General features: G+C 51.9%; 6 protein-coding genes across 6 annotated transcripts; 2 read left to right on the forward strand and 4 right to left on the reverse strand.

Annotated features, from left to right (window-relative positions):
- Window positions 1–213: 213 nt before the first annotated feature.
- On the reverse strand, window positions 214–3,672 carry TGME49_258630 (hypothetical protein; the record flags this gene model as incomplete). Its single annotated transcript, XM_018781189.1, has 5 exons — window positions 214–363; window positions 802–1,019; window positions 1,603–1,680; window positions 2,077–2,638; window positions 3,058–3,672. 5 exons carry the CDS (start codon window positions 3,670–3,672, stop codon window positions 214–216), a joined length of 1,623 nt encoding a protein of 540 aa, XP_018637024.1.
- Window positions 3,673–5,006: 1,334 nt separating this feature from the next.
- On the forward strand, window positions 5,007–9,335 carry TGME49_258625 (peptidyl-prolyl cis-trans isomerase, FKBP-type domain-containing protein; the record flags this gene model as incomplete). Its single annotated transcript, XM_018781188.1, has 5 exons — window positions 5,007–5,997; window positions 6,558–6,720; window positions 7,547–7,992; window positions 8,655–8,710; window positions 9,198–9,335. The coding sequence occupies 5 exons, from the start codon at window positions 5,007–5,009 to the stop codon at window positions 9,333–9,335; spliced, it is 1,794 nt and encodes a 597-aa protein (XP_018637023.1).
- A 948-nt stretch (window positions 9,336–10,283) lies between these two features.
- Window positions 10,284–11,934, reverse strand: TGME49_258622 (hypothetical protein; the record flags this gene model as incomplete). The annotated part of the gene is made up of 2 exons (XM_018781187.1): window positions 10,284–10,738; window positions 11,319–11,934. The coding sequence occupies 2 exons, from the start codon at window positions 11,932–11,934 to the stop codon at window positions 10,284–10,286; spliced, it is 1,071 nt and encodes a 356-aa protein (XP_018637022.1).
- A 581-nt stretch (window positions 11,935–12,515) lies between these two features.
- TGME49_258618 (hypothetical protein) lies at window positions 12,516–14,526 on the reverse strand (the record flags this gene model as incomplete). The annotated part of the gene is made up of 3 exons (XM_018781186.1): window positions 12,516–12,539; window positions 12,757–13,194; window positions 14,509–14,526. The coding sequence occupies 3 exons, from the start codon at window positions 14,524–14,526 to the stop codon at window positions 12,516–12,518; spliced, it is 480 nt and encodes a 159-aa protein (XP_018637021.1).
- A 219-nt stretch (window positions 14,527–14,745) lies between these two features.
- Window positions 14,746–17,818, reverse strand: TGME49_258610 (hypothetical protein). Its single transcript, XM_002365034.1, has 2 exons — window positions 15,638–17,818; window positions 14,746–15,289 (listed from the first exon to the last, which is right to left on the reverse strand). The coding sequence occupies exons 1-2, from the start codon at window positions 17,133–17,135 to the stop codon at window positions 15,051–15,053; spliced, it is 1,737 nt and encodes a 578-aa protein (XP_002365075.1). The 5' UTR covers window positions 17,136–17,818; the 3' UTR covers window positions 14,746–15,050.
- A 3,149-nt stretch (window positions 17,819–20,967) lies between these two features.
- On the forward strand, window positions 20,968–27,897 carry TGME49_258590 (hypothetical protein; the record flags this gene model as incomplete). The annotated part of the gene is made up of 10 exons (XM_018781185.1): window positions 20,968–22,728; window positions 22,918–23,370; window positions 23,591–23,995; window positions 24,343–24,452; window positions 24,713–24,818; window positions 24,934–25,086; window positions 25,620–25,790; window positions 26,315–26,619; window positions 26,861–26,977; window positions 27,254–27,897. 10 exons carry the CDS (start codon window positions 20,968–20,970, stop codon window positions 27,549–27,551), a joined length of 3,879 nt encoding a protein of 1,292 aa, XP_018637020.1. The 3' UTR covers window positions 27,552–27,897.
- Between the last annotated feature and the right edge of the window lie 59 nt (window positions 27,898–27,956).

The raw sequence follows: 27,956 nt of genomic DNA on the forward strand, positions 1-27,956 counted from the left end.
GAACGGCGCAGGAAGACAAGAGCAGACGAGAGACAGGTGTAAAGAAAGTCGCAAGACGTATAGATGATGCGTCAAGCAGACCGTGATCCCTGCGAGAGGAAGTTGCTCGTGATCCTGAAAGACTGTTTCCTTTCAAACGCATCCTAAGTGTGTCTTTCGTCTTTTTCGGCAATTCTAAGTCCGTCTTTTTGTTTTGTCGCGAAGTACGCGAGTCTAGTCAAATGCCTCGTGGCGAGCATTGGTGTGCGCGTGGCTTCGTTTCTCGTGTCCTCCTTGTCCCTTTCCCTTCTTCCCTTCTCTCTCATGTTCTTCCTGCTTCCCGCCCTTCCCCTTCTTCGGACTCTCCAGAGTCACTGGGGGCATCTGCGAACGAACGTGGACAAGCGTAGGCAAACGCAGGAAAAAACGACGATCATTGGCCGCAAAAGGTCAGCCACGCAGTTAAAAAACAGAGACGAAAGGCCGGAAGAAGGGGAAGAAGCAACCGGCCTAGAAAGAAACGAAGTTAGAACTGCGGAAGACGGGCTCCAGAGCGAGAAATTGGGTTCGATACAAAACAGAAGAAGGACAGACAGAATCGCCCAGACAAAGCAGAGAGAGAAAGCCGTGACTCCCCTGAAACCTTCTTGCTCCAAGCACCACTCCTGTCTACAGGCAGGCATACAGTTACAGCTCTACCTAAGTAGATGCACATACAGATGAAGCATGCCACACATGCGTGTACAGCTTGAAGATAATCCGTGTCGCAGAGGATAATCCGTGTCGCCCTTCGACAGTTCGAAGTCCTCATCTCGTCCTCACCTGGAAAGCGGCAGCCTGCTCCTTCGAGCATGGCCAGATCTGAACTTTGATGACTGGCAAGCTGGCAAGCAACGACGCGTTGAGAGGGAGATGGAGAGGCCGTCCCACGTCGCGACACTCGCGAACGAAGCCGCCAATGAGGAGAACGAGGTGACTCGTGCGCGCGCGCGTCTTCTTCTGGTGCATCTGGGCGACGACTTGCAGCTCCACGCGGTGGCCTGGAGAGAAACCGGAGCGGCCGCGACGCGCGCAGGCAGTTTCAGAAGAACGACAAGACAACGACTCGTCTAGAGCGGGGACTCGACTCTGTCGGGCGATCCCCAGAAAGCAGAGCTCGAAAGGCGAGGGAGCAAAAGCACCGTCCTCAAACGGGGGGCGAACGTCAACGGGAATGGCCCGCGGGAGGCAGAAAGACGGAAGAAAGAGAAAAAACGCATGAAGTGCAGAGGTGGAAGAAGGGACTGAGGAACACCGGGTGCGCAGACTGTGAGTTTGTTCACAGAAAGGACGTGGAGAGGAGAGGCAGTCAGGCAGAAAAGCGAATTCGACGAGAGAAGACGGAAGGACCCAAAAAGCCGCATAGAACAGGGAAGGTTGATGCCGTCACGAATAACACTGACTAGCGGCTTTTGTGTGGATGCCCCAGATCGCGTTCTGTCAGAAGACAGCCAGGACCTCTGCAGGAGAGTGGAGGGAACCTGGTAGAAAAATGGGAAGCGGCGGAAGAAATGACCATGAAAAACGCCAAAGGAGACCACATGTGCGCACCACGCTGGTAAGAAAGATGAAGGAATTGTATACCTTGAGACAGAAATTTCCTCGCAGTCTGGGCACTCCTCAGCATATCGCGCTCGTCCGCAACACCGTTGATCCTCACGGCTGCAGAGAAGCAAGACATATATATCTCCAGCGAACAGAATTCGCACCACAGTTTGTGTCGCACTTAACCTGTTCTTGAGGCAGCATACCAGGCGCCTCACAAGCCGCTTTAGAGGGTTCCTAGCAACGCGCGCGTGACACGGATGCTTCAGACCCACACTCGACGCGTGGTGTTGTTACCGAATTCGTTTTAGCGACCTCTTCCGCCATCCGTTCCAACGCATGTCTTCGGTGTTTTCACTCTCTCCACAAACACCATTTCTATACGTTCCCCTCTCCCCTTTTTCTGCACCATCGTCGCCGATCCAGAAATCCACCAGCTGAGCCCGCTGTACCCTCCGTCTACCAAGAATGGCCGGCTGCATGCAACCACTTCCTTTCGAGTTCATGTCTCACTTTTAATCTTCAAAGACGGGTCAAAGGCGAATGTGCCCACATCTGCCTCCCGAGCTCCCCCCAACTCTCGACTTTCGAGCCCAACGGCCGCCGCTTTGGCTCCTTCCTCCGACCGCAAGTCCGCGGCCTCGCCGCCTGCTCCGCCGCTGGTCGCCCCCTCCTTCATTTCAACTCCTCCGTCGGTGCTTCCGCGCCTTCCGACCTCTCCAGAAAAACTGTACCCCACGCGAAACGCAGCGGGGACTTGCATCGCCTTCGCGCGGGCCTGGCGCAGCTGCTGCTGTTCCAGGAAGTCCGACAGACTTGAAGTGAGCACACAGACCGGAAGCTTCGCGCTGCTGCCTGCGAGGACGACGGCTTCCAAGCCTCGCCTCTCTGCCTCCTCGAGCGCGGCGACACCCGACATGTCTCCCAGCAACTCGCGGCGACTGCGTGGGCTGGCCCCCGCGCGATCGCCTGCTTCTGATGCTTCGGAGGCAGCTTCCACGAGAACGCGCACGACAGGCAGAGACGCGATGTCCGAGGCAAACAGGTTCCCCTGCACGCGGCTGTCGCGGTCGCTCTGGAAAGCGAAACAGGCAGGAAACAGAGACCAGAGACCGCAAAGATCGAAGGGATCATGTTCACAATCGAACGGCAGCTGCATGCGCGTACGTCGAAAGCGGACGTGAACACGCGACGGGAGGAAACTGCAACAGTTTCGCATCCATAGACATAAGTGTAGACAAAGAGACGTAGAAGGGGAAGCATTTGTGCGAGGTGGGGAAAGAGAGAGGCAAGAATGTAGTTTGACAATTCTGTCAACAGTCGAAATCGGCACGTCGACTCTGCGCACATGTTTACATATACACCTGCATATATGTAAACGTATATGTGCACATATGAATATATATATATATATATATGTTTATATGCAGAGTGGTGAACAGCAAATGGGAGAGTGTTTTCGAGAAGGAGGCGTGAGCCGCTGGTCATGCTTACAGCCGAAGAGAAAGATTTCGTTCTTGCAAGCAAGCGACGAAGAGGTGCAGTTGCTGTTTCACTCTTTGTCTTCCACGACAGAGTCTGCGGCTGTCTAGAAAGATCTTCAAAAGAAGTCAGGCTCGCGTAGCTCCTCGCCAGAAAAGGCGTCTGGGACTGCCGGCCGTTCAGGACGCTGTGCTGCGACAGGCATGAGAGGCGCGTGCGCCAACGGACATAGAGAATGGCGTCAGGGAAGCCAGCCCAAGAAGCACCCTGGGCAGCAGCCGGTTCTGTTTCTCGCTTTTCGATCTCTCGGTGACAGGGCGGTTGGGCGAAGCATGCAGACGGACAAGTGAAAAGGCTCGAAGCGCCAGAGTCCAAAGGTGAGGCGTAGCCCTGCAAAGGACATGCACCCTCCCGCCAAGGTGATGCGGCAGGTTCCCCTGCATCGGAAGACTCGGCAACCCTCTCAGTTTGCGTCGGCGAAGTCCACAGTCGCTCGTCATGAAGACGCGAGGAAAGACCTGTGCGAGGGGGCCGAACAGCAAGCGGCCGCCTAAGAAGCCGCCGGCCTCGGCTTGCCACTTGCCGAGAAAGGCGTTGAACGCACTGTTCACGAAGTCCCCCGACCATCTTGGCTCACAACCATGGCGAATTCTCCCGTTCAAGGAACAGGAAGACACACTGCCAGTCCGCGTTCGGCGTCTTGCCGTGCTTCCCAACTTGTCGGATAGGTGGAGCAGCGAGAGGCGCCGTGGTCACGGTGTGCGGTTGAGAAAACGTGAGACGCAACGAAAGGGTCGAGGGTAGGAAAAGCGTTTGCGTAGAATTTTTGTGGCTGCAGAAACACGCTTCAGAGTGTCGAGGACGAGAGGATTGCCGTTCTTTGCTAGAGTGGAACGCGCGGCGGAAACGAATAGGCGAAGCTCGACAGGTGCCGGGCATGAGGGATGGATCGGCTTTCAGGAACTTCGACGAAGCGTTTTAACGGAAGCGGAACCTGAGACACCCGATGATTCAACGAATTTAGAGCGGAACCTGAAGAACATGCCAGCGACGAATGAGTACGTAAACGTTGACTGCACCAGGGGCAAGAAAAGAATCTCTTGTTACGACAACGCAAAAAGAGACTCCTGATTAGTCACATGTGTCTCCTCCGGTCGAGAGTCTTGGGATCTTGTGCCGCTTCCGATTTCCGAAATCAAGTTGCGCCACGTTAAGGCAGAGCTCTGCCGTTCTTTGCGATAAGTCTTGCAGGACAGCACATGCTCTCACCAGCGTCTCAAAGATTTGGCAGAAAGAGAGGCAAGTTATGGAAAAGGGAACCGACGCATGTGGAATAACAAAATTACAAACGCGCGAGCCTTATCTCCTGTTTCGAAAATTTACTCCGCTGCATGTGTATGTCCTCGGCCCGCATGCAACGGCGAGGTATTTGTACAGATGGAAGACGGACGCTCTTTGACGAAGATTCTCCATATTTGGACAGAAACAGTTTGTTGCGTTTTCGTATGGCTTTTGCCTGTTAAAAGGACACGGACACACACTGCGGCGGAAACTGCAACATTGCTGTCCTCGGGACACAGCGGCGAGATGCATGCACAGTGCGCCGCATTCCACACGTAGAGACAGTTTTCCATCGCAACTTCTTGAGAATACGGTAGATCTCGACGCAGTACCAACACAGAAGTGCCACAACTTGTGGCGTAGGTACAGACAAGAAACGCCCTCGCTGTGCTTTCGCTTTAGCCTCACGTGGAACTGGCTTATGCTGACTCATCTGTTCGCGGTATGTTTCTTTTGCTTCTGAATGACCTGCCGCGCGTCTCGAAGAAGCAAGCTTGTCTTGAAGAAATGACGGTTTCTTTGGTCATCGTAAGAGTGCAGTTGCCGCGACCAATCCACTCTACTCTCCTGTCGCCTAGTTCCCGCCCCTTTTCCGTTTCGACTCCTGTTTTCGCTCAACTATGAAAATGCCAGAGTCTGCCCTTCGCTTTGTTTCCCGTCTGTCTCCTCGAACGCGATCCGCATATCGTCACTTTCGGTCGCGTCACTTTCTCGGCCGAAGCTCGTTGAGCTCGGCTTTGCCTATAGAAACATCGCAGGTCGTTTTCACTGGTTCACGCGCTCAAGAATCAACGAGTGCGCTACGCTTTTGCAGCCATCCAGGTGGTTTTTCTTCCACTCGTTGCCGCGTGTTGTCGTCGGTTTCTGCAGCTATGGTGCTCGTGCCCTCATTCCGTGTAAGTCAACGAATATGCCCAACCATTTTTTGTGGCTGTCGGCGTTTTGGTTCGAATAGCTCGGTTGATAACGAAAACGCTTTCGCGTTCAGCTCTTCGCACGAAAAGACGCTTGTGGGTCAATTCGCTTCACTCGCCTTTCGAGGCGGTCTCCCCTATATTCCTTCAGTAAGAAGGGCCTCTCTTCGTGTCTCTTCGCATGGATTTTCGACAGGCTGGTCGCCGCTGCCCTCCAGTCCAGCTGGCGGGAGCCTCGAAGGGCAAACCTCCCGCGAGTCGTCTCGAGAGCTTCCACGCTCCGCCAGACGCGCCGCGCTTCTCGCCCTGGCCACTGGCGCGTTGTGGGTGAGTCTGTGTGACTGCGAGAACACAGTCCGCCGGCTGGATAAGATATGGATTGGAGCAAGAGGGGGACGACGACATGAACGCGTCGAGCAACGCCAGGAGGAGACTGGAGAGAGAGAACTTGGAGCGGTCCCGTTGTTTTCGTCTTCCCTTCATCCGCAGACAGACTCGAGGCCAGCGGCTTGGTGTCAAGAGAAGCCAGCCAGTGAAGAAACAAAGTCTCTGGCGAAAAGTGGGGAAACATCAGCCATCGATGCGCAACGAGAAACGCAGCCTCCAAAACCCAGAACGCGGCCGTTTGTAATTACTAAGGAAAAATACTTGGAAAAAAAGTTCGCCAAGTCTTCAGAATATCGCCGTACGGAATCAGGTGAGGGCGATGAACGCTGCACGGATTGTGAATGGTTCGAGTCTTCTTCACCACCTCGGCTTTTCTGCATCTTCTTTTCAGAACTGATGTTTCCTTACGCTTTCCTCCCTGCTCTTTCCTCTCTGTTTGCATCCACAGCTCATGTCAGTTTGCGCTTTCGTGACCGCTTCCTGTCGTGGGGCGTCCATTCCTCTGACTAGCTCTCTTGCTCTGTTGCGCTGATGTGTGATCGAGGGTGTCTTTTTCTTCACTGCTTTTCTGCACCGCCTTTTCGTAGCGTCTTTGTCACTGTCCTGTTCGAACGTCCTCATCGGGCATGCCTTTTGGAGTGCCGGGTGTCTCCTCTGTCTGTTGGGCGCTCTCTCACCGTGGATGAGAACCTCCTGCGTGCTCCTGTTGGGGTGAGGCACTTTGCCTGTCGGTATCGTCCTCATTTTTACGGACGATGCGCGTTTGTGCGCTCGCATTCACCATTCGTTCGGCCACTTCACTTGAATCTCGGCATTCTGGTCCTTTCCCCTCTCTTTTCCACCGAATGGGATTTCTCGATCTGTCAACAGGAATGCGTATCTGCGAAAAAGAGGAAGGCCACGGTGAACGAGTCGTCGGCCCTGGCGACGTTGTGTGGCTGCAGTATGAAGCCCGCCGCGCAAGCGATGATCAGATTTTCGAGAGCACCTACGCTGCCCGTCTTCCCACTTTCCTCCTCAAACTGTTTTATTTGTGAGGCTCTCGAAGCAAAGAGCGCTCGAGCTTTCCCCCGCACTTCGGTATTCACCTGCATGGATTTCATTCCTAGACTCGGCCTCGGTCCGCGCGAATGCTCCGTCCTCCACACACCCACACACACATCGAAGCACGCCCTGTGCGAGTTCCTTGCCGTGTCTCAGAGTCCCCGTATTCGCATACAGTGAGGGTCCGCTGTTCTTGAAACCGAAAGCGCATCTACGTGTCTCCTTGTGTGTTTCGTTCGACAAGTCTTGTCAAAGCCCACCAAAACGAGACAAAACGTGCTACCAGTCCTCGTTCATGGAGAGAGCAATTGTAGCGGATTCGAGGCTCTGGGGGCATGTATCGGGCGTATATGCTTTGGGTTTGGCTTTATCCTTTGTCTTCGTCGACTTCTGTAGTGGCTGAGGTTCGTCCACGTCTCGGAGGGACCACGGAAAGTGCTGGTAACGGGGGGCGATAGCAAGACAGTCTGTCGTCTTTCTGCTGGACACGCGAGGTGCTGGTAGCTGCTCTGATTGACGAACGGTGTCACTGGCCTGATCGTTTAGGCGAGTTTTCGCTCCCTTGGCTGCAGAAGTCGTCCTCCTATGTGACCGTCAGGCTGGGATTTATGGTTCTTCTAACTGAACTGTGCCTCTACCGTTCAGCGTGTGTTTTATGTGGAACAAACGCAACTGCGCCGTCAAAGTTAAGTTATACATCTTTTCTCCAAGATGCGTAACGTGTCATGCGCCTCTTTGACCGCCTCAATCTCTACACTCTATAGCACCAGGAAGGGAATTGTAGATTCCTCGTATTTTTCTCTTTGCTTGTGCAGACTGGGAAAGCGAGACATCGGCAGCGACGCTATGCCTGACGGCCCATACGTCCGCGCACGAGTCAGCTGTGGGGATGTCTGCAGTTCCCCGCCTTCCTCTTCTGTTCTTCTCGGCGAATGTTCTGCTGTCGAACTTAAGTCACCTTTGCAGAGGACAGAGAGAGGTTTCAACTCCAACCTTCAGAACTTACATAAAAGCCGAGTGAACGGCGAAAAGGCAGAGTCCGACACGTCAGTGGCAGGGCAGACATCGCGGAGGAAAGACAGGGAGGACGGTGGCTCTGCTGCGCCGTGTAGTCCTCAAGCTGGCCACAACGTTCCAGCGTTACAATTGGAACAGAAGAGTGGAGCAGGGAAAGAGAGGGCAGATATCGTGTCCGTGGAGAAAGGATTTCATCCACTTATTCCTGCGCTTGACGAGGGCATTCGAGGCATGCGCGTCGGAGGTGAGGGATGGACAGAAGGAGGTAGAGAAGACTGGAGGGAAGAAGAGAACAAAGGAAACGGTGAACAGCAAGCTCGTCGATCCACTCAGGAGAGGCAGATGTGGTGGGAGCGGGAGTGCTTTGTGTCGGAAAGGAAATTCGCAGAAAATGCATTGTTTTTGCTTCGTCCATATGTCTGGAAACGTTGTCTTGAACTCTTTCCAGAACCGAGATAGACATTCGAATTGCAGGTGGCGTCACTTTGCGTGGCCGTTGATGAGAATGCTGCTGCAGGGGCCTCTTTAGGCAGTGGGTACAGCTGCATAAACTTTTCCGGAATGTCGCTGTCGGAGACACTACTAGTTGAAATATCACCAAGTCTGGTGCATATTTATCGCTGTATGTAGATATATTTTCACGTAGTCGACAAAGTGTCCATGGGTTTTGTATTATGTGGATATTTTCAATGTTCGCAAGCATCTAGGATTTTGATCGTGATTTTGATGGGAAGGCTTCGTGGCCGCAGTGAACGCTGAGGTAGCTTTCCAATGTTAATGTTGCCAAAATGACGCTAAATTTGTTGGAAATGTGTCGATGACAGTGAATTCATGCGTCGCACTGAGAGGGGAGCGCTACTTGGGGTGCACCTTCATTCTGAGGTGATATTTGTGCGTCCTTGTTAGGAATCCGAGAGCTCATTGTCCCTCCCTATCTCGCATATCCCTTTATGTGCCAAGAGGTGAGGTACCCGCACGAAATGGAACTGATTTCTCCGCACACCGGCAAGCCAGGGACTGATGGTTCCATAACTACAAAATGGCATGCTTCTTCTAAGGCAGTAGCCTGTGGCGGTCTCAGAATATCAGTCTACGTGGACAAAACGTCAAGTAGAGGTTGATTGTTTTCTAACTCGTACCTGTTCCGTTCCATCTTAGCCCCAGAGGTAGGTGCGAATACGTCATACTCACATCCTATTCGTTCTGTGCTTGGAAAACTCGCGACTCGAACTCACACCAGTAGAAGCGTTGTATACCACCAGCAGGAAATTCCCAGGGGTGGAAGGTTTTGCTGCAAACAGGGGTGCAGCGGTGTGCATCAGTCTCGCCAGTAGTGGTTCTTGTGTATGCGTGCTCGACCACATTATAGCAGGAACAGTGCCACGTGACGCGAGCGGAACATGTCTCGTGTACTCTGTTCGTTTGTTGTCTCTCCCTGCTTTGCCGTAGGTTCTAGTATATGAGGTTCACGTGTTGTGGATCGGAGAAACGTTGCCCAAGTCGGATTCACTTTGGATCCGTCTCAAGCGAGTGGGTGACGTTCTTTGGAAATCCACAGGGAAGGGCGAGGAACCGAAGGTTCCATGAAGGTGCCCCCTTCGTCTACGCTACCTGGAAGTATCTTGGGTGGTACATCTGGCATTACGGGCTCTGTCTTTTCTTTATCCTGAACAAGTAGATATTCGTAGAAGTTTGCAGGTTGTACCCCGCCAGTCCTTTGGCCTTAGATGTTTCGCCCTGAGCACTACGCCGCCATCTGCAGCTCCAGCGTTTTGTGAGTTCACTCGAATGATGATTTGGTACGGGTGCGAGTAGACGCCCTCTTGAAGTGATAAGGGATCTACGAATGCTGTCTGCAGACACTGTCGTCCTTCATTCCTTGGCTCCCTGGTTACACATAAAGAAACGGATCTTTTGAGGTAAAACAAGACTTCTTAGCGTCACCGTCTTCTCAGATGCTACGTTATTTTGTTGGTGGACACTCTACGGAGGAGCGTGAGACGAAGCTCAGACAGTACAGATGGAAATGTCGAACTTTCCAGGCGAAGCTAAAGCTTACGGTCGCAATTTGTCGCGTGAACCAGCGAACTTAATCAAGGGTCTTGCCTCAAAAGGTCAACATTTTCATAAGGAGACCGTGTGATTGAGCACGATTTAGTGCAAACAGTCAATACACGTCTCAGTTACAACAAATCAGGGAAAGTCACAAAAGGACGGATTGTAGACACCGATGTTGATTTGATTGTACAGAGGAGACAGTTGTTGAAGCGCCGCCGGTGATCAACACTGAGCCACGTGTTTCCACACGAAAATGAGAAAGACGGCCTCAAGACTTTGGTTCTTGGGTCATCTGTGAAATACTCAGTAAGTGACACAGATGGGACAAAGGTGCCGCCGCTTTGGGCGTCACTCTCCTTTGTGTTCCAGTAGAGATGATAGATCGGCATATCGATGCTCGCATTTTCTCTTAATTTTTGTCTTTGTTGTAAAAAGAATGTGGACCCCGGGCACGTCCATTTGTTGCCCCTACGTCCATCATCTCCTTTCTTTGACCTCTATCGAGTCGATCTCGTTTCCCAGCATCCGTGAGTTCGGAGGCACTCTCAGGCGGTTCATAAATCCCCTAGAGAGGTTGCTGTTCCGACGTGGGCCATGGTCACCACTCGTCGCTCCGACGTGATCTCCAAAAAACATTGTGCCGGTAGGGATTTCGTCGTGTCCTATCATCCATGCTGGCGTGGAAGGGAAACCCGCAACGTTCGCCGGTCGTTGGCATGTGCCACGGCTGTCTGGTCGTTGGGGCTCAGTTCGTATAAATGATGGTTGCGTACACATCATATCTTCGCAACACTCTTCATCATGAGAACAAGGATGTCCAATGACCTTGCAGATGTAGCCTTGGATTGGCATATTGTTCATTTCTGCTGGTCCCTGAAGCTGCCGTCGACCACCAGATTGCAGAATCTGCGTCAAGCCAAGCGAAGCCGTTCCTGCAGAGAACGCACGACGCCTGCGGGACATTCAAAGAGACGTTGACTGTAGTGGAACCGCTCAACAAGTCAGGGAGGCCACGTGGCTTCGTGTAGTTCACTTTTAAATTCAAAACAAGGCAAAGCAAACGCACAGCCTCTTCAGCTAATGACGTCGAAACTCCTTGTCCTCCATATGGGGGGGAGTGAGACGCGACCCAACGGTAGGTGGCAAAGGTTTGTTCTTTAACTCTTTCAGAGGCTACTTAGCGAGCACAATTCTACAGCGCTAACGCCTACAAAGACAAAATCTGTCAGCAACTGTGTGAAATGCACGGTCCTTCAACGGAGAGGACCGTACGCTACCAGCTTTGGCGTGTGCCCGGGAAAAACAACGCAATTTCCGTGGCTTCCATTCAACAAAGCAAAAGTCTCACAGACCTGCGTTTTCTCAGCACACGTTCCGTACTCTCTTATCCAAGCAAACGATCTCTATAATTGACGGAGAACTTTTAATTCGCAAGTCCCTGGGTGGAGACGCTAGCGTGTCGAGTCGCCGGAACCGACTTTCGCTTCACATGACGTGAAGGGGCGTTCTTACTTTGAGCCGCGTCTTCTCCATTCGATTCCTTCTTTTTATCATTGCTATCGGGCACCACCAGGGATGAATCTTCCGGGGCAACGTTGTTGGATGGCTTCGTACCCTTCGCATCTGGCAAACGGCCCCGTGCAGTGATCTGGATGAAGTGCTCTCGCATGAGAATGAGTTCCTGGTGCTGCTCCTCCAGCAAACGGCTCCTGGCGGCAAGCTCTTCTTGCTGTTGTCGTACCTGGTTGATCAGCATGGCGAGATGGTCTTCTTGGTGCTTTTGTAGAGCACGCAGCTCCCTGTACTGAACTTTCTCTACGTGGATGTCATCCACCCTGTCTTCCTCCAGTGACGCTTTGACCTGCCGCTTCGGCTCTTCCGGCGCCAGCTCCGCAGACTCTTTCTCGTCGTCGTGAACAGTTTGACTATTCATTTCCTTTGACTCAGCATTCTCTGTTGCTCTGATCTCGTTTGGTCGACCTGAATCACGGCTCCGGTGCGGTTTCTCTTGTTCACCTCGGTCACCATCGCTCGGCGGATTCAAACTAGTCGAAACCGGGACATGCGAAGAGTTGCTAAGTTCTTCCTCTGTATCAATTAGTATTACGGCTACGTCTGATAAGACCATGGTCTCCGATGGACCGTGTCTTGACTCGGTATCCAGTGTAGTTTCCCTGTCAGCACCGACTCCCTGCCGGGATGGTAGTATCTCCTCTGTTTTTTTGCCTCTCCCTCGTTCCCTAGAGACCGCCTCAGTTGAATTGTGCCAGAGCGAAGCTCGTGTGAGTCTATCAGATACTTCGAGAAGCATTTCATTGACTATTTCGCGGTGTCGTTGATCCGGTGGGTCCACCGGCGCTGCCAGTAGCTTCGGATTTTTGAGAAGTTGCGTTGTCGATTGCATGGTGTCTTGCTGGCCCAGTCGGTGAGTCAGTACAAGCAGCTCACTTGAGGACTGTGGTTGACGACGTGTAGTGCTTGACTGCCCTTGAGACCAAAACGAACCAGAGGCTTCTTTTGTCGAGCGGCTTTGTGGCTCCGTGGGTTCCACTACCTGACCACTATTTTCCGTAGCATTTAATGCGTAATCTACTAGCGGCTGGAGAGTACCCGGTAGTGTAAATGGCTGTACGTTACTATGGGATATGGGGTGACCGACTTCTTTAGTTCCAGATGCAGTGCCGCTCATGGGCTGTGCCAAGGAGATCGTCAACCGTGGCACTGGAATAGGTCCTGTCAGCAAAAGCCGGGAATTCTGTTTTACTCGGGCAAAGCTGTCGGCCAACGGGAAGTCTTTAAGATGGCATGAATGTTTTGACGACGTTGTTGATGTCATTCGCTGCGAAATTATTTGAGGCTGTGCTGCGCGCGGTTCCTGTTGAAGGCGATGAAGCTGCTTCAGTAGCTCCAGCTGCAGTGCGAGCAAGTCTTGTAGCCGCTGTCGGAGTACCTGGTGTTCAGCCAAATGTTGTTGCCGGCTGTCGATTTCTTTGCCTAGGAGGAAGACTTCCGCAACCAACTTCTGCTGCTGTTCTTGTTCAGCTATCTGTTGCCGTTTACTCATGGCTTCAACTCTACCACCGCGTGGCTGGTTATGGACATGCTTCTTCCAGTCATACTGTTGATTATTGTTTGCGCCATTCTTGCCGCTTTCTCCAGGCTGTCCCCGAGGCGATTCCCAGTTTAGAAAAAACTGCGAAGAGTTCTGAATGAGTACTTGAGAGAGGTTGAGCTGTTGTGGCACTGCGGTGGCTCCTGGGCCGTTCAAAACGATGTGTTGAATCTGGTCGCGCGTTTGGGTGCTTGCTCCGTCAGCCGTAGGCCCCAGATGTGCGGTGTCTCCCGAAGATGCAGCTATGTCAACACCGAACGTTTGCTTCTGGACCATCTGTAAGCCTCGGTGTCGGGATTCCCTCTTCTCCAAACTATGGTCGGTCGACTGGGTCGATGACCTCTGCAGTTGAAGGGACGGAAATGAAATCTTTTCCTCTGGTGAAGTCACAAGATGAAGCACGCCTGTTGACCGGATTGCTTCATGCGGCGCATTTGACGTAGCCGCCTTAAGTGCTGGTATAATAGCTTCACTTGGATCTGTTCGAGCGCCTGGTCGAGACAAGTTTGTTGAGCGCATCCCTGCATCGACCTGGGAAGCGATCATGGTCCGAATTGGGCCTGATTTTCCCAAAGCTGTTGAAAGAGCAAAACGATCAGCGGTGGATGCAGAAACTGGAGCCGCCATCAGCAATAGGGAGAAAGACAACAGCTTCACTGCCACCCTCGCTGAATCGTACCCACGTTCCATTATGCTCAGGATTGAAACAGCGACAGGCCACCTTGGAACTAGGCATAAAGTACTCTCGTCAACACCTTTGGCGAATGAGATAGCGAAGACACCCTCGCTCGTGAGCATAAATTAATACAGTCAATCAGACATCTTTCTGGCCGTCCTGTAGTCTGTTCGGGCGCAACGGGGTTCCTTGGAGTCCACCACGGTAGTCGCCACTGCAACTTGAAACGGGTGGACAGCGAACAGACGCGTTGCCAAAATGTGTTACAGACTCGTTTTGCTTGGTGTCTTTCCGTCCTTCTTTGGAAACGTTTTCGTCTGACTTCACTGTAACGTGAGAGCGTCGCGGATGAGCATCACACCAAGAACAAATATTAGGACATCTCGAACTCGAACAACGTGCTAGATGCCCCGCTCTGAATTAGTACTGGAAACGAACAAAGAGTGCATGCCAGCCAAGCCCAATAGACAACAGCAAGGACCGAGTTGCAGCCAAATTCGGCTGGAACAGAAAGACAGTTTTCTCTGTTATGGCTATGGAAGACTCGTTTTCTCCCGCGCAGCAGCGTTCGAGCAAACGCGCCTCACTTCATGCCAGTCTCGTGCTTTCTCCTACCGACCGACGATGTTTGTAGGGATTCCCGTCAAGTACGATACAATTTTGTTTTTCATTTATCTTTATCAATCATCGTCGGGGGGTTACAGAGTTGCATTTTTAAAATTTCGGTCTGAATGAGCCTGTCTCGAGCACTCCTGTAGCTCCAGAAGGCACTCGGTCTACCTGGTAGTCTGAGACTCCAGATCCGTTCTTTTGTCTGGTGTCAGACTGCGGAGATAGATTTCCTCTGTTGGAACGATGATAAGATGCGTCACTGAGATAAATCAGACTATCGCAAAGTGAGTGTGAGTGCTCGCGGGACTACCCGAACCCATCGACAATTTCAACTTCTGCGACTGCAGTCATTCGTCGGCGCCGGAATGAGACCACTACGGTGAGTTGAAGAAAATGTGACGATAACGCCGGCAGCGTGTGAGCGAATCACCACGGAATCATTGTTCACTTCCCCGCGGTTGCCGGTGCAGACAAATTTCCCCCTTGAACGCCAAGCGCAACATCTTAGTCCTCAGCAATAAGCATAAGTAATGCGACGTCCTTATAACAAATGGAATTCGTGTTTTGTTTGGATGGGCCGCTATCGGATAGTACTCCAGCAACAAACCAGTCGACGGACACACGTTAACTCGATCGTTCGTTTTCGGGTACAACGCGACCACCTTTCTCGAAAACGACCTTCCTCTCAACAATCCTTGTATTACCGCTTCACACACGCTTGCTCAATTCTCGACGTCGTTGAATGAACTCACTGGGGCCATCAATCTTGATTTGTCAAGGTACAACACTAATGCGAAGAGCCCCCGCATGGGCTGCCAGCTTTCACACACGCATAATTGACACGTCACGGTGCGCTGATGTTACCGCAGCTAGTTCCAGCTTGAGTTGCGGAAGAAGACGGGCCGAATGGGAAGGCAGGTAGCACATATTCCTTTTTGACCTTCGGCTTTAGTGGAGGCCCCAGTGCCTCAGCAAGGAAAAGACGTTTCGCACCAATGCGGACGCCATTGAACTCTAGAAGGCACCGCGTCGCATCAAGAGTCGTCTCAAACATGATGAGTCCACTTCCCCGGTGTGTGCCATCTAAAAAAGACAAACATGGCGCAAGGTTTAAGGCTCGGAACGTCCGGATACAGTTAGGGTACCTCCCATGTCACTTTCACTGCAGCCTAGATACTGTACGCCGTGTCATCCTCACGCCCTCCCCCTGTCTCAAACCATCAAGGCCGCAGACAACGCGCCACCTGGAGTCCAAACTCACAGCAGGGACGAAGAACGAATAGGCTTTTAAGCCTGTGGACATAGCTTTGGGGCGACAAGATAGTAGGCCGGCTCAACAACGCGGGCTAGTTTTAGGCGCCCGAGATCGAAACACGCGACACGGAGAAAATGGCCACATGCGTGCCATCTGCGTTTGTTCAGCCTACTTACCCGCATTCTTGTGCAGCTTCACCTTGGTTTTCCGAAAGAAAAAATCGAAGAAGTCTTCCAGATCCGAGTTCATTAGGCGGTCATCTACTCCACTGACGAAGAGCTTGTGACTTCCAAGCGGTCGGAGCATGCGACGCTTACGAAGTAGTAGTTGCAGTTCCTCGCACGCTTTCTTCACATCACTGAAGGTAGCCCATCCATCACCTCCGCTCTTCTTTCCTGTGTCCTGTAGCCCCGGCAAAAATGAGGCTGACTCACTGACATCGGATACTCCTCCATTTCCCCTTCTCTGTGGGCTGTCTCTGTCTCCGTCATTACCTTCCACTTCGGTCCACACAGCGTCATCGGCTTCTCCCGCTGCCGGTACCAGAGCAGATTGGGAGTCGAGAAAGGCCCGCAGAAGAGCGATTCGTGCCTCGTCGCGGAGGTCGTCCTCTGCATTCAACCGCCGATTTTCTTCCTTTCTGGCTTCATTAACACCTTGATAGGGCTTCTTGATAGCCGCATTACGCTGGCTATGCGGGCATGTGTCTACGTGCGGCCGAATCTTCATTCGGTAGTAGTCGCGCACATCCTTTTGGCGGTGGAGGAGGTAGCGCTCACGAGCCAGTTCATGCACATGGGAACGCCCGCTGTTCCTCCTGAGATGCTTCACTCTTCTCACGGGATTGATGTGGAGGAACTTGTTGCGGTACACGTGAAGTGCGGAGGAAGAGGTACTACCTGATACGGACGGATGCAACGGGGCTGGGATAAGCAGAGAGAGACGATGGACGACCGAGGAAGACGGGATGAATGCACAGAGGAAAGAGAGCTCAGGTTTGCTGCATTCACGATGAATCTGACTGCGTGGAAGTATTGATTCAGCAAGTGCAGAAGATGATCCTGGTATTTTCCAGAGGTGACGACGCCAGGAAAAGATATCACCAAGAAAAGCAGCAGCCGAGGAGACAGGTGACACCGGGATGAGACGGAGAGGTGGTGGCACTGCGAAGACAACTCCTAAGTGTCTTCTATTGTCCGTGGCATCCCATTCTGGAGGTGTGCATTCCCTGATGTCAGAAGAAACTGCGTGTCTGCTGCGGGAGACACTGAGTGCCGAAGTAGGACGTTGGTCGGTTGTCCGCGACACGTGGCAGAACTGCTCCGATCCTTTTAACCACTGAGTCTCGGAGGGAAAGCCTACTGCCAAGTGCTTCTGGATTGAGTCCCACTGACGTGACGCAATGAACCAAGATGCATCACCAGGCTGTGCCGCAGCGGCAAGCGCTAAGAGGACAAAGAGTTGACTGCTCATGGAACGGACAGGCAGGCGCGAAAATCGCCAGTTCCAGTTGCCGATTACAGTAGTCCTGTTTCGCAGTGCTCGCCATGTCCTCCCTCTGGATGAAGAATGACAGCATTTCAAATTTCTTTTTGCTGTCTGTTTCTTTGCCCGTCTGTATCCATTCTCGCGATGGCCTTCAGGGCGGTTCAGTGGGGCATACCGACCTGGCATGTCTGGGTTGCAACTTTCCTCTCGGAGTACCAGTTATGCCAGTGATGCTGGTAGTTTTGCAAATAACGTCACCATTCTTCTGGCGTGCACTGGTTGAATAAATGGAAGAAAACACGGCTTAAATGAAGACAAACACCGGACATCAATTCCGGGACGGAGAGCGCGGCCGTGCGTCGGTCCTGACGCGTTCAGACGAATGCTTCCCCATCATGTTAAAAATGTTTCGTCTGTAACAGGTGTCACGACACAGACACGGATTCTTGCTTGGTCACAGTGTTCTTTCTTTCTGTCTTTCGTCGTTGAATGCTGGAGACACTGCCGTGGAATCTTGCAGCATGCCACGCGGGGTTCTGCCGGATGTCGCCGATACCGCATCTGTCGCTTGGGAGGGAAGGACTGAGCAGCAGAAGTTTCTGTGCCACGTACGTCACATTCCTTGCACACATTCTTTTGGAATCAGACAACAGAGACAACTTTCCCTCAAAGCAAAATCACTCTCATTGGGTTTGCATCGCCGATGCACTTTTTCGATACAAGTATCGTAAACTGGCGAGCAGCTTCTTTGCGCAGCGAAGTTCAGAGTGTGCGAGGCAGCCCCGATACAAATAGGTCACTCGTGGAGTCGTTTGCAGGAATATTTGTAAATCTGACACATTTCGTGCCCATAACTTGATTAACTCACCAACCAAAAACTATTAACGGCCTTGTGCAAGTGGATTTCGGTGTAATACGTTGCTATTCCCACAGACAGCAAGGGGAGGCAACACCTGCCAGTGTTTTGCGTCTTTGCTGGGGACCGGCCCGACGGGGAGAAATCGCACTAATCACCAAGAAATCGTGGCTTCACGCCATTGGTTCAAAATGAATCCCAGGCACATCTGATATTTATCGATGAACATATCTTGATGGTGTGGTTGTACGTACCATGTCGGATTTACTCTCCACGTTGCGGTAATTCATAGCTGGTGTTCATTCTGGTTGCGCGGCAGACAGCACTCCACTTCTGTTCAACGGACTCTATATATCTTCCGAACTGGCGTACCAAGCAGAAGTACCCTATTGAAACGGGGATCATCTGCGCAATTGGTTATGGTTACAGGAAGATGTGGGCCCTACTCACTGGATCCAGACAGCCTGCGTGGCCTAACAGTCATGCTTCGTAACCGCAACTGACGCCCAAAAAATCATTGGGGGTGTCGCTTGTAGCCAGTGAAGTACTAAGCAATCGAGGGTATCTGCTCACGTGTTTTTTAGTTTTTTGTGCGGCAAACTACCTCAAACGCAAGACAGCTCCCCCAGACAACATAGATGGTTTCTCAGAGGCCGGCGTCAGCTCAGCGTCAACGCGGGAAATTTTGTAAGCATCCCTAAGTGCGTCACACAGGAACCTTTTCTGCGCCACATCATGGTATTTTACTGTGAATTAACGGCTAACGCCTTCAGTTTTTTCTCTTCAAGATGTGAAAGTCTGCTTCATGCTGTAGTTGAGAGATATTTTCTCCTGGGAGGACTTCGAACGGCGTAGGGAGGAAGCCATTCAGTGGGGAAGAACCACAGTAACACTTCACAAAAAAGTAGTCTTTTTGGTTGTTGAGTCGACCATATTTCACTTCGTGTGCTACCAGTGTTACGAGATGTTGACACGCCACCGACATGCTTCGCACATGATGTTAGCTTCTCAACGCTAACAGCAGAGAGTAACACGCTGCACTGAGGGATCTATGCGTAAACACGCTTGAGTGCATGACACTCAATGACAACATAGCACCCTTATTGCTCATTCACTTTACCGGGCAAAATACGTTTACAAACGGTTGACAACTGTTGAAAGCACGCCGTCTTGACAGCAGGAGCTCAATTCTAAGTTTTGTTTGGTTTCGCAAGACTCACCTCACAAGCATTCAGTGGTTAGTGAGGGCACTCAAGATAAATTTCACCTCGACTTCTCATCGACGCCGGCACCGTTGTTCGGAATTCTTTTACATTCTGATCACACTAGCAGTTCATGAGGGAAGGTAACTTCTGTTTCCGTGAAATCAGTAATACACGACAGAAAAAACCCCAAGTGATGTGACTTGAGGTAATAGTATCAAGGCCACACGGTGTTGAGTGAGATCAGGTGTCTTTTGTATTTCAACCGAGACGTGCATCAGCAACTGACATAGGATCTTTAAGTGAAGCAAATGGTGCAGTCGAACTAGATTGCTACGTGGAATTCACGGGAGAGTCCTTTAAGGGGAAGCGGTAATACGCTAGTATTGTGTTGCGTGCACACAGATGCAGGAACGCTGGCAACGTACCCAAGACCAAGCGAAAGGGAAACAATCCTCGAACGCGAAACTAAGAGAAGTGGGTCACTAGCGTGATCACAACACAGAGAATCCCCGTTGCAGAGACGCAAAGGCCCTTGTGCAAACTGCTGCGAGTCGATACGCCTAGGGGGGCGTTGTCGAGGTCCACAGCTCTAAGTTCATGTAGGAGCCGGAAGAAACCCACACCACAACGAGGCATTTTCCATCGAGTTCGCCGACCTCGGGAGCAGTTGAATACGGTGCTGTCTCATGGTTATGACGAATCTGCGCCTTTTCCAGACGTTTTTGTCAGACGTACGCACTGGGGCGAGCAGAAGGCTCATCGGCCACCAGTCCGGAACAGACCGTAAATCTGCCACGGAAGCTGCCTCACATTCCCAACCCACTCTGACCATCTCTCATCAGCAGGATCTACACACTGTATTTGTCATACCCAAAGAAAACTAAACGCCGTCACTGATAGTGCCGGTTCACGTCCGTTCTTAACCACTGGTACAATTGAGGGCCAACCGCCGCTGGGACGTCTTACTGCACTCGGGAGACACATGCCTGGCTAGATTATGCTGGAATTCGCTCTTCTAGTGATACTCGGTAGTTCAAGAAACCATTGAGTTGCAAACAACAGTGTCATGAATGCAAGGATATTTCGTTTCTGTGAAATGCAGGAGTGCTGTAGCCAGCGTGTAATTTAGCCCTCATTTATCCTCGCGGGCTCTTGTCTTGCTCGGGACTGCATGCGCCTTCGCCGCGCCACCTGGCTCAGCTACATATTTACTATTTTGTCGACTGTAGAGCATTCTCGCGTTCAGAACTTCTCGCGCCTCGTTCTGGCCGGCCCAACCTTTCTTTTCGTATTTGCGTAGTGGAATAATGTTTTGAACCGCTAGCGAAACAAACCGGCAAATCCGACCGGCTGCCACAAGCTGAAGCCGGCCGCACCACGAGGGTCACCAATTTAAATCTTTAAATGGTTACGTATCCTCTTCAGAGAGACATAATTTTCACCGACCTCACTTTTGAACTGTTGGATCTGATGATATCCTGTGACATTTCGCGTTTCTACCGCCGTGGTCCCTCCGTGTGTGGCCTACTGTCCTAGTAAACACAATGCGTGTGCGCTTCGAGTGTCGGTGGTCCTTTGACAATTTCCTTACTAGACAGAATGGAAATCAAAAGACGCTCATTTCTGTCATACCTTAGCGCTTTAGCTTCGCTTTTCACCCCTCGGGTCGCCGGATTTCAGTGGCAATGTATCGCTGTCATCAATTCGTTGTGGCTCGCCTCGTGCGGTTTCACAGGGCATTTTCATGAGAAAGCTTGGAGTGTCGATGCGAAATACGTGATGTCTGGGGGCTGGCAGTGGAACCGTGCCTAGCATGTTTTTGTCAAAATCTGGGCGTACGCAGAGTTTTGCAGCTTCGGGGGATGGTGGCCCTGTGTGTTTTCTACATGTGCCTTCGACCTTTTTAGAAAAATGGAATTATCCCTGTGATTGATCTACCGCGAAACCGCTTTTTACCATGTGTCGCTGCGGTGCCTCTCCGGCGCCATCTCTCGGGGGAAAGCAGCGGCCGTTTCCCTCAGACAAACTGCGGCGTGGTGGACATCCATCAGTCTATAGGACGTTTATTTCTTTACGCCGCAGACTCACATTGTGCGCTTTGTTCCTTGAGTGGTGGCTTTGGGCTCTACTTTGTTTTTATTTATCGGGATTCGATGGAAGGGGGTGCCTGTGTGCGGCCCTTTTCTTCCGAAGAGGTCCCGGCTTTTCCTACCGCAGCTTTCTTTTTCCCTCCGTGCCTCACCATGAGTCACAGCCGCCGGTTCCGGCGGCATTGCTGTCACAATTGTCCGTCAGTCTGTGGCCCGTTTGCCAAACGGAGCCTGAAGAGCTAGGACTGAAGGAAGATCTGGAGGCGTTTGCAGAGAACAGAAACCTCATTAATTCTCTCCGCTCGGTTCGCAAGGCGAAGACATACTCGTTTCACGGTCTTTTCTACCGTCGCAAGCTCAAGGACCTCCTGTCATCCGGCCGTATTCTAGGATTTCTAGTGGCATCGCCTTGGATGCTTACAGCACGTCATTTATGCTACAACAGCTCCTCGACTTTCGCCATCCCGAAAACCGGAGTAGTTCTCTCCCGACATTTCCCCCGTCTGTCGGCCTTCTCCAGACCACGGAACATCTGCGTTAACAAGCAGAACCTTTTCCAGCTCTCCTCACCTTTCTGTGTCGCTTATTGCACACCTTCCGGTTGCCGCACCGGGGGCAATGAGGGTAATCACGACACGGAAAGAGGCGCCGAGAGGGGTGTCACCTCGTTGAATTCGAACCGTGCTCACCAAGGCGAAACGCCAGCGGAACTGCATGTGTCTGAGTTGGCCGTCACAGGATCGCTGCTGTCACTGGAGTGTCGGCGTGGGGAGTTCGGGAGACGAAAAGTCAGAACGCTGTGTCTCGCTAGCTCTCGCGCTGCTTTGCCTATCCACGATTCCGTACAAAGCAAGGAGGAAAAAGAGAAAGCGGCATGTGACAAGCACGTGGCTGAGGAGCGACAAAGGTCCCAAGCAAAACGTTCCTGTGTCACCATTGCAAGCAAAGCGTCGACGAGACGAAAGAGGCGCTCTTCGTCTGGGCCGCAGCCGGTTGCCCCCCTCAGACCAGCAGTTACGGTAGAGACAGTCGAAGCAGCTTTTGCGGATGTTGTGGAAGCAGTTCAACACTGCACTGGTTTGCTCCGCTCTTTCGACGCGCCTGTCCAGCGCGAAAGATTCTTGAAAGACGAACATTCTCAAGCCGACGGTCACCAGTCCGTTGGGAACGAAGTGAGCAAGGAAGAAGTGAACTCATTTTCCTGTCGCTCTGAAAAACCAGCTGCTGAAACAGCAAATGGCAACACAGTGACACAGAACGAGAGGGCTCAAAGCCGCAACAAATGGATCCCTGGTCTTACGCTTGGCCTGCCTCCAGTAGTGAAAGAGGCGGTGTCTAAATTCAAGCATGCTGCGCGGGACCTTCTTGGCCTTCGTACAAGCAAACAAAAGGAGATACAGGGAACACAGGATTCTGCGACAGCATTCGAACGCGCAGGTGTGGGGAAATCGATAACAGGCGAGAAAAATAACTCAGAAACATCAACAACAGGCAAAAGCTGCGTATGGTTCGACGTCACCAAGCATCGACTGATGGTGGATCGGCAGGAGCTCATGAAGGAGCTTGGCGAGACGTCGAAAGGCAGCTGGACTTTGCGGTTTCTAGGCACCGGCGCCATGCAAGCATCTGTAAGTTTAAATGTTTGCTCTGAAAAAACTGGAACTGGCGAGGAGCCCGAGGCAGGGAACTATCTATCATGTGGCACAGACAGCGGAGGTGTCATGGCCAGATCACGGCAGCCAGAAGAAATCGGCGATTCAGAGCAACGGGACAAGAAAGACTCTTCAGGCTTTTGGTTTTTTCGTGTGCTGATTCAGGTGACCCGTAATACCTCAGCTATTCTGTTCAGTCGAGGTGACGGGGTCTCTTGGCTGTTTGACTGTGGTGGCGGTGCTTCGGCTACAGCTTTCCCTCCCCAGCCATCCTCTGTTGTTCGACCGCGGTTCTCTCCTTTTCTGGAGAAGCTGACCAGTACTTCGTGGATGCGTCCTCATCTCTTGTCTCCTTCTCATGGTGGCACTTTGTTACACTCCAGTCAACCGGCACAATTGGTAAACTCGAAGAAGCGCCGACTACGGGAACTTGCGCTTCAGCGAAAACAAGCAGATTTGGAAAAGTTGTTGGTGCAGCCCTCATATGCAGCGGCTGTAGCTATTGCAGGTGCTGCGGTTGCTGACAGAGCTGCTCCAGGGGAAGGGGGTGATACCGAGCAACAGGTGGATGAGAGACAGGGAACACGACCTGCGGCGCCGCTCCAAACCGCAAGGAAGGTAACTGCTCAGAAGCAAAACGCCTATGAATCCTTCGCGAAGACTCCTTCTTTAGAGTAGGTCAGCGAAAATTTTATTACAGAATGGAATTTGACAGCGACAAAGCCTGCAAGCGGCATGGTAGGTCTTGCTGCTGTTGTCGAGATGACAGTAATTTAGGCACCTGTGGTGGCCACCCGTAGTAGCTGCATCTGATCTGAATGTCCCCATGTTTGCGCAGAAGCGAGTGAGCCGCATTGGGAAGATCTTTGTCACGCATTTGCACGGCGACCATTCGCTGGGAATACCGTCGCTTCTTTCACAAGTGGCTGCCGGGGCCTTGTTGCAGCGTGAGGCTACCGAGGCAACGGCATCAAAGTTTCAGGGAAGCTCAAAACCCTCTAGTGATTGCGGCGACACAGGCGAGCCAAGGCCAAGCTGCATCGATGCGTCAAACTCCCCTGTCGAGGGAAGAAGGGCTCCCAGGACAGACCACAAGCAGGAGGGGAGAACAACACGAGACAGCTCTCGGGCGAGAAAGTGCCAGGAAGCCACCGCACCAAACGACGATGCGAGCGATGGAATGCCTGTCGTCGACATTATTGGCCCCGAGGGCCTCCGCAACCTGCTGCGGGCAATCTTTGTAGTAAGAATTCTACAGGCTAACATGAGGAAGGGGACTACCTATGTGAATATCATGATATTTGTACAGCTTGTATATAAATGTTTCTCGTGTCTGGAAGCTTCAGTTTCCACAGGAAAGAATGGGTCCCACAGCCAGTGCTCGTCCGTTGGATGTGTCAAACAGGAGTACCCTTTAGTACCCCTCCACGAGGCAGAGACGGCAATGCCGGTCTTCCTTGGACGATGACTCCAGCTTCACTGTCACCAGCTCTTTGTTCTCCGGATATACTCTAATCTGCGAAGAGAACGGGCAAGTGCAGTGGACAGCGTCTCCAATGTTGGTCTCATGTAACACTCTTCTTCCTGCAGGGGACTCACGTTCGACGATGCGCGCGTTACCGTGTTCACGAGCTCAAGGGTGTGCCGTGTCTTCACCACGGTCGTCGGTGCTCCCATCCGACACTTCCAGAGCTTCCCAAGTAAAGTCGTTTTCTTTAGCGGACACATGTGTACAATCCCTGTATCCCAGGTGCTGTCTGCCGCAAGCGTCTGTGAGGCATGAGTTAATCTTTGTGATGTCCAACGTCACGACCAACTGACACCTCGAAAACGCTCTTTATGGCGTGAACACTTTGCTTCGGCTGTTACTGTGACATCTCAACCCTTCCTCTAGCAGAACCTCCAAGCTTAATCGCTCTCAATTTGCTTCTTTCTGCCATGTGCCATCACACCGCTGCAGAGCTCCCTTCGAAGCGGAGGGGGGAATTGATCTGTGGCCGTCGGCCAATGGATCATACGAGGTCTTCAGTGATAGGGAAACCAAGGTCTTGGCCGTTCCTATCCGGGTAAGCGTTGACAAGAATTACAGGAACTACTTAAATATCCAACCTTCCCTATACTTCCCTCGTCCTTCAATAACGCGTCTCTCCAGCGGTGTGCGTGTGTGGCTGTTGGGTTCAGCACAACGTTCCTACTGTTGGTTACGTCGTAGAAGAGCTGGGGAGGACGCGACGACGCCTGCGTGCTGCTGCTCTTGAGCCAGTCGTACAGCGAAACCTTCACGCGCTTGCTGAATGGCCTGCCTTGAGGGGTCAGCCTAAGGCAGTTTTTAAAGTAGGAACGAACACCCTCCGGTGCGAAATATGATGAAAGTTGTAGCATACTGACATTGTTTCGATGTGTTTTGCCCACCTTCTGTCTGCTGTTGGATTCCTACTCATTTATCGCCTCTCACAGTAAAGCGAGCAAGCGAGGTACATCGTTCAGCGCAACGATCCACGGTAGGAGCAAAACCGGTGTCGTTCCCCGCAGTCGGCGTGGCGTAGAACACGGGAGATAGACAGCAGGTGGTGGTGGTTCTTTTCAAACACAAAACACCACGGAAGTGGACGTGACAAACATATGTTGCCTCGAGAGCAAGTCCAGTTTTGCAAGATACTTCGTCCCACATATGTATTTTTAGTTCTTGACAGCTCCACAGTAAGAGTGTGGCGGTCGCTCGCGCGTCCGACGTGCAACCGTGCTTTCGTTTAGAGTTTAGTCACAAAGCAAAAACAGTTGGTGTGGTACGTAGCCAATGCTAAGGTTCACCGTCGCAAACGTTTATGAACATCCATTCAAAACGCATGCCGTTGTGCGTTTTGCAGCTGCTAGCAGCCCTTCAGCCCGGAGATTCCTTCACTTTTCCGGATGGCACTCGAATAGACTACAGTGACGCCTTTGAAGAGGAAGCACATCATCTCCGCAAACTCTGCATTTGCGTGGACACATGCGACGCATCTCTCATCGAGCAGTTTGCAAAAGGCTGTGATATGATGGCAAGTTTCAACCTAGGTGTTTTCAGGCTGTTTGAGCATTCATCGTGCGCAGCTCAATTTGCCTCATTTTAAACTGTTGCTGTGCGCCTGGCTTCGTAGAACTAGTGCTGCATTCATTGTACATCAGCTTCACCACGTTGAGTTGAGTTGTCACGAAGCCGGGCGCGAGTCTACAGACGGTTGATGGGGCGACAAGGTTTTCATATGTAGTACCTCGTACCGCGACTCAACTCGTGTTTGCCTCACATATTACTCGCACATACAAACAAACAAGCAGCAGGCGTGAGTGCCAGTTTTCGTAACTGGAAATACTGCGATACTGTCGGCGGCTTCGCGGTTCGTGTCTGACAGCGTCTCGGCGCTATGCTCAGATGTGCCTGCACTGCGTTGCGATCACGTCTGTAGCCGCCGTGAAGCTGTGAAAGGAGTAAAACTGGAAGATGCGAACAAACGGAAGTGGCTGACCGTAATCGAGGCGGCAGTCTCATGAGTGGGTGGGCTGTTGCGCTGGCCTGTGTCTTCAGATTCACGAAAGCACTCTGAGCGAATCTGGCGGGGTCCCAGACAACGGACTCGGTGTAGACGGGAAAGACGATTTCATTAATGATTATCTGCCCTACGACGGCGACAAGGCATGGCCAGGACGCTTCATAGAGCAGGGCAAGACAAAGCCGAACCACACCAATCTTGGAAAGGATGCTGCAGGGGAGTGCGCCGGCCCAGCCTGTGGGAGTGTGCCAGGAGTTAGAACACGATCGAAACGAAAATGGACTGCATTGGACGAAGAGGCTTTTGCAAGAGGGCATTCGACTGCCGCCATGGCCGGCGAGTAAGGCAAGCTACGTAGACTTATGTTTCAGATTGTTCCTTAGCTGGGCCTCGTAAAAGGACTCAAGGGCCTCAGAGAGTTTGTAAATTTAAATAATTTCAGAAAGGGAATACTAATTTGGGAGGTACAGGATTGATGGTCACCCACATTCGGTCTAGCCGTCTCAAGCATTGTCGAGAAGGCGACCCACTCTACCGTCTCTGCATCCACATGTGCTGCGATTTGCGCTGTGTGCGGACAGCTTTGCTGGTCGGGCCGGTGCCCAGCGGCTCGTCCTGACTCACTTTTCCCAGCGCTTCAAAGGAGATGCCAGTCTTACGTCTGTAGCTTTGATGAAAAGCGTCGAACAGGAAGCTTTGTAAGTCTCATTAGCAACTGAGATATCTTGAAAGACGACAGATTGTTCAAATGATCTACAGGGTGACCTCCCATAGAAGGACTTGCTTTGCTGAACTTCAAGGCATGCCCAAAGCCTGAAGATAGTAATTGGCACTGTGCTGTGCTAATACCAATGGAATTGGAGTAGTTGATGTGCAGCGTGATAGTGTTCTCCCGATTCTGAGAACAGTCGACGAATCTGAATTCGTGTTTACGTCAATCTTTTTTAGTGCTACGAGTCTATCTTTATGTTCAGGAATGCAATGTTAAATGCTGAGAGGTCGGTTTGCCAGGCAACATTTGATAACGTTCAAAAAGAGGGTGGGCAGGACTGTGTACCACGGAATGCAACGACGAGCCAGAACTGTGCCAGCGACCACGGCTCTCCTCCTCGAGTGCTAGCAGCTTTTGATGGAATGACTTTGCATATACGGAAACGCCGCGCGAATCCTGCACAGGCGACTTTACCCCGACGAGCTGCTGAGAGAGCACATGCAGTAGATGTGACTGACGGAGAGGAAGCTTTAAAGGCGCAGGGAGCTCGGAAAGGATGACGCTATAAGCATAACGTCCACGTCACGTTTTGATTACCTTTGTGTTGGGATGTATTTCGTGGCTCGTATCAGTGAGATGGCAGGTTGCCAGAAGGCGACTCCGTCAGTCTTCCCACTCCAGTGTTAGGCGTAAATGTAACCACTCAGCGATGACGCCCGATCGAACGAGTTTCAGAGACACAACGGCCAAAGGCAGTGTGACGGTGCAGCACCCGCGGTCACTACGCAGTGCTATTTGTATTATCCAGGGCTGGGACTAACGTGGATCTTAGCATGGGTGAGCTGCGACAGGGAAGGCTTCCGTAGAGACTTGAATCCTCCAGGATTAACGTTGTATCAACAGATTTTGACGGCGCCAGTAGGTAGTAGTGATTCGCGGCATTTTCGGTTCTGGCGTCGGTAAAT

The sequence above is a fragment of the Toxoplasma gondii genome, chromosome VIIb (assembly GCF_000006565.2).
Source record: "Toxoplasma gondii ME49 chromosome VIIb, whole genome shotgun sequence".
Taxonomy (NCBI): Eukaryota; Apicomplexa; class Conoidasida; order Eucoccidiorida; family Sarcocystidae; genus Toxoplasma; species Toxoplasma gondii.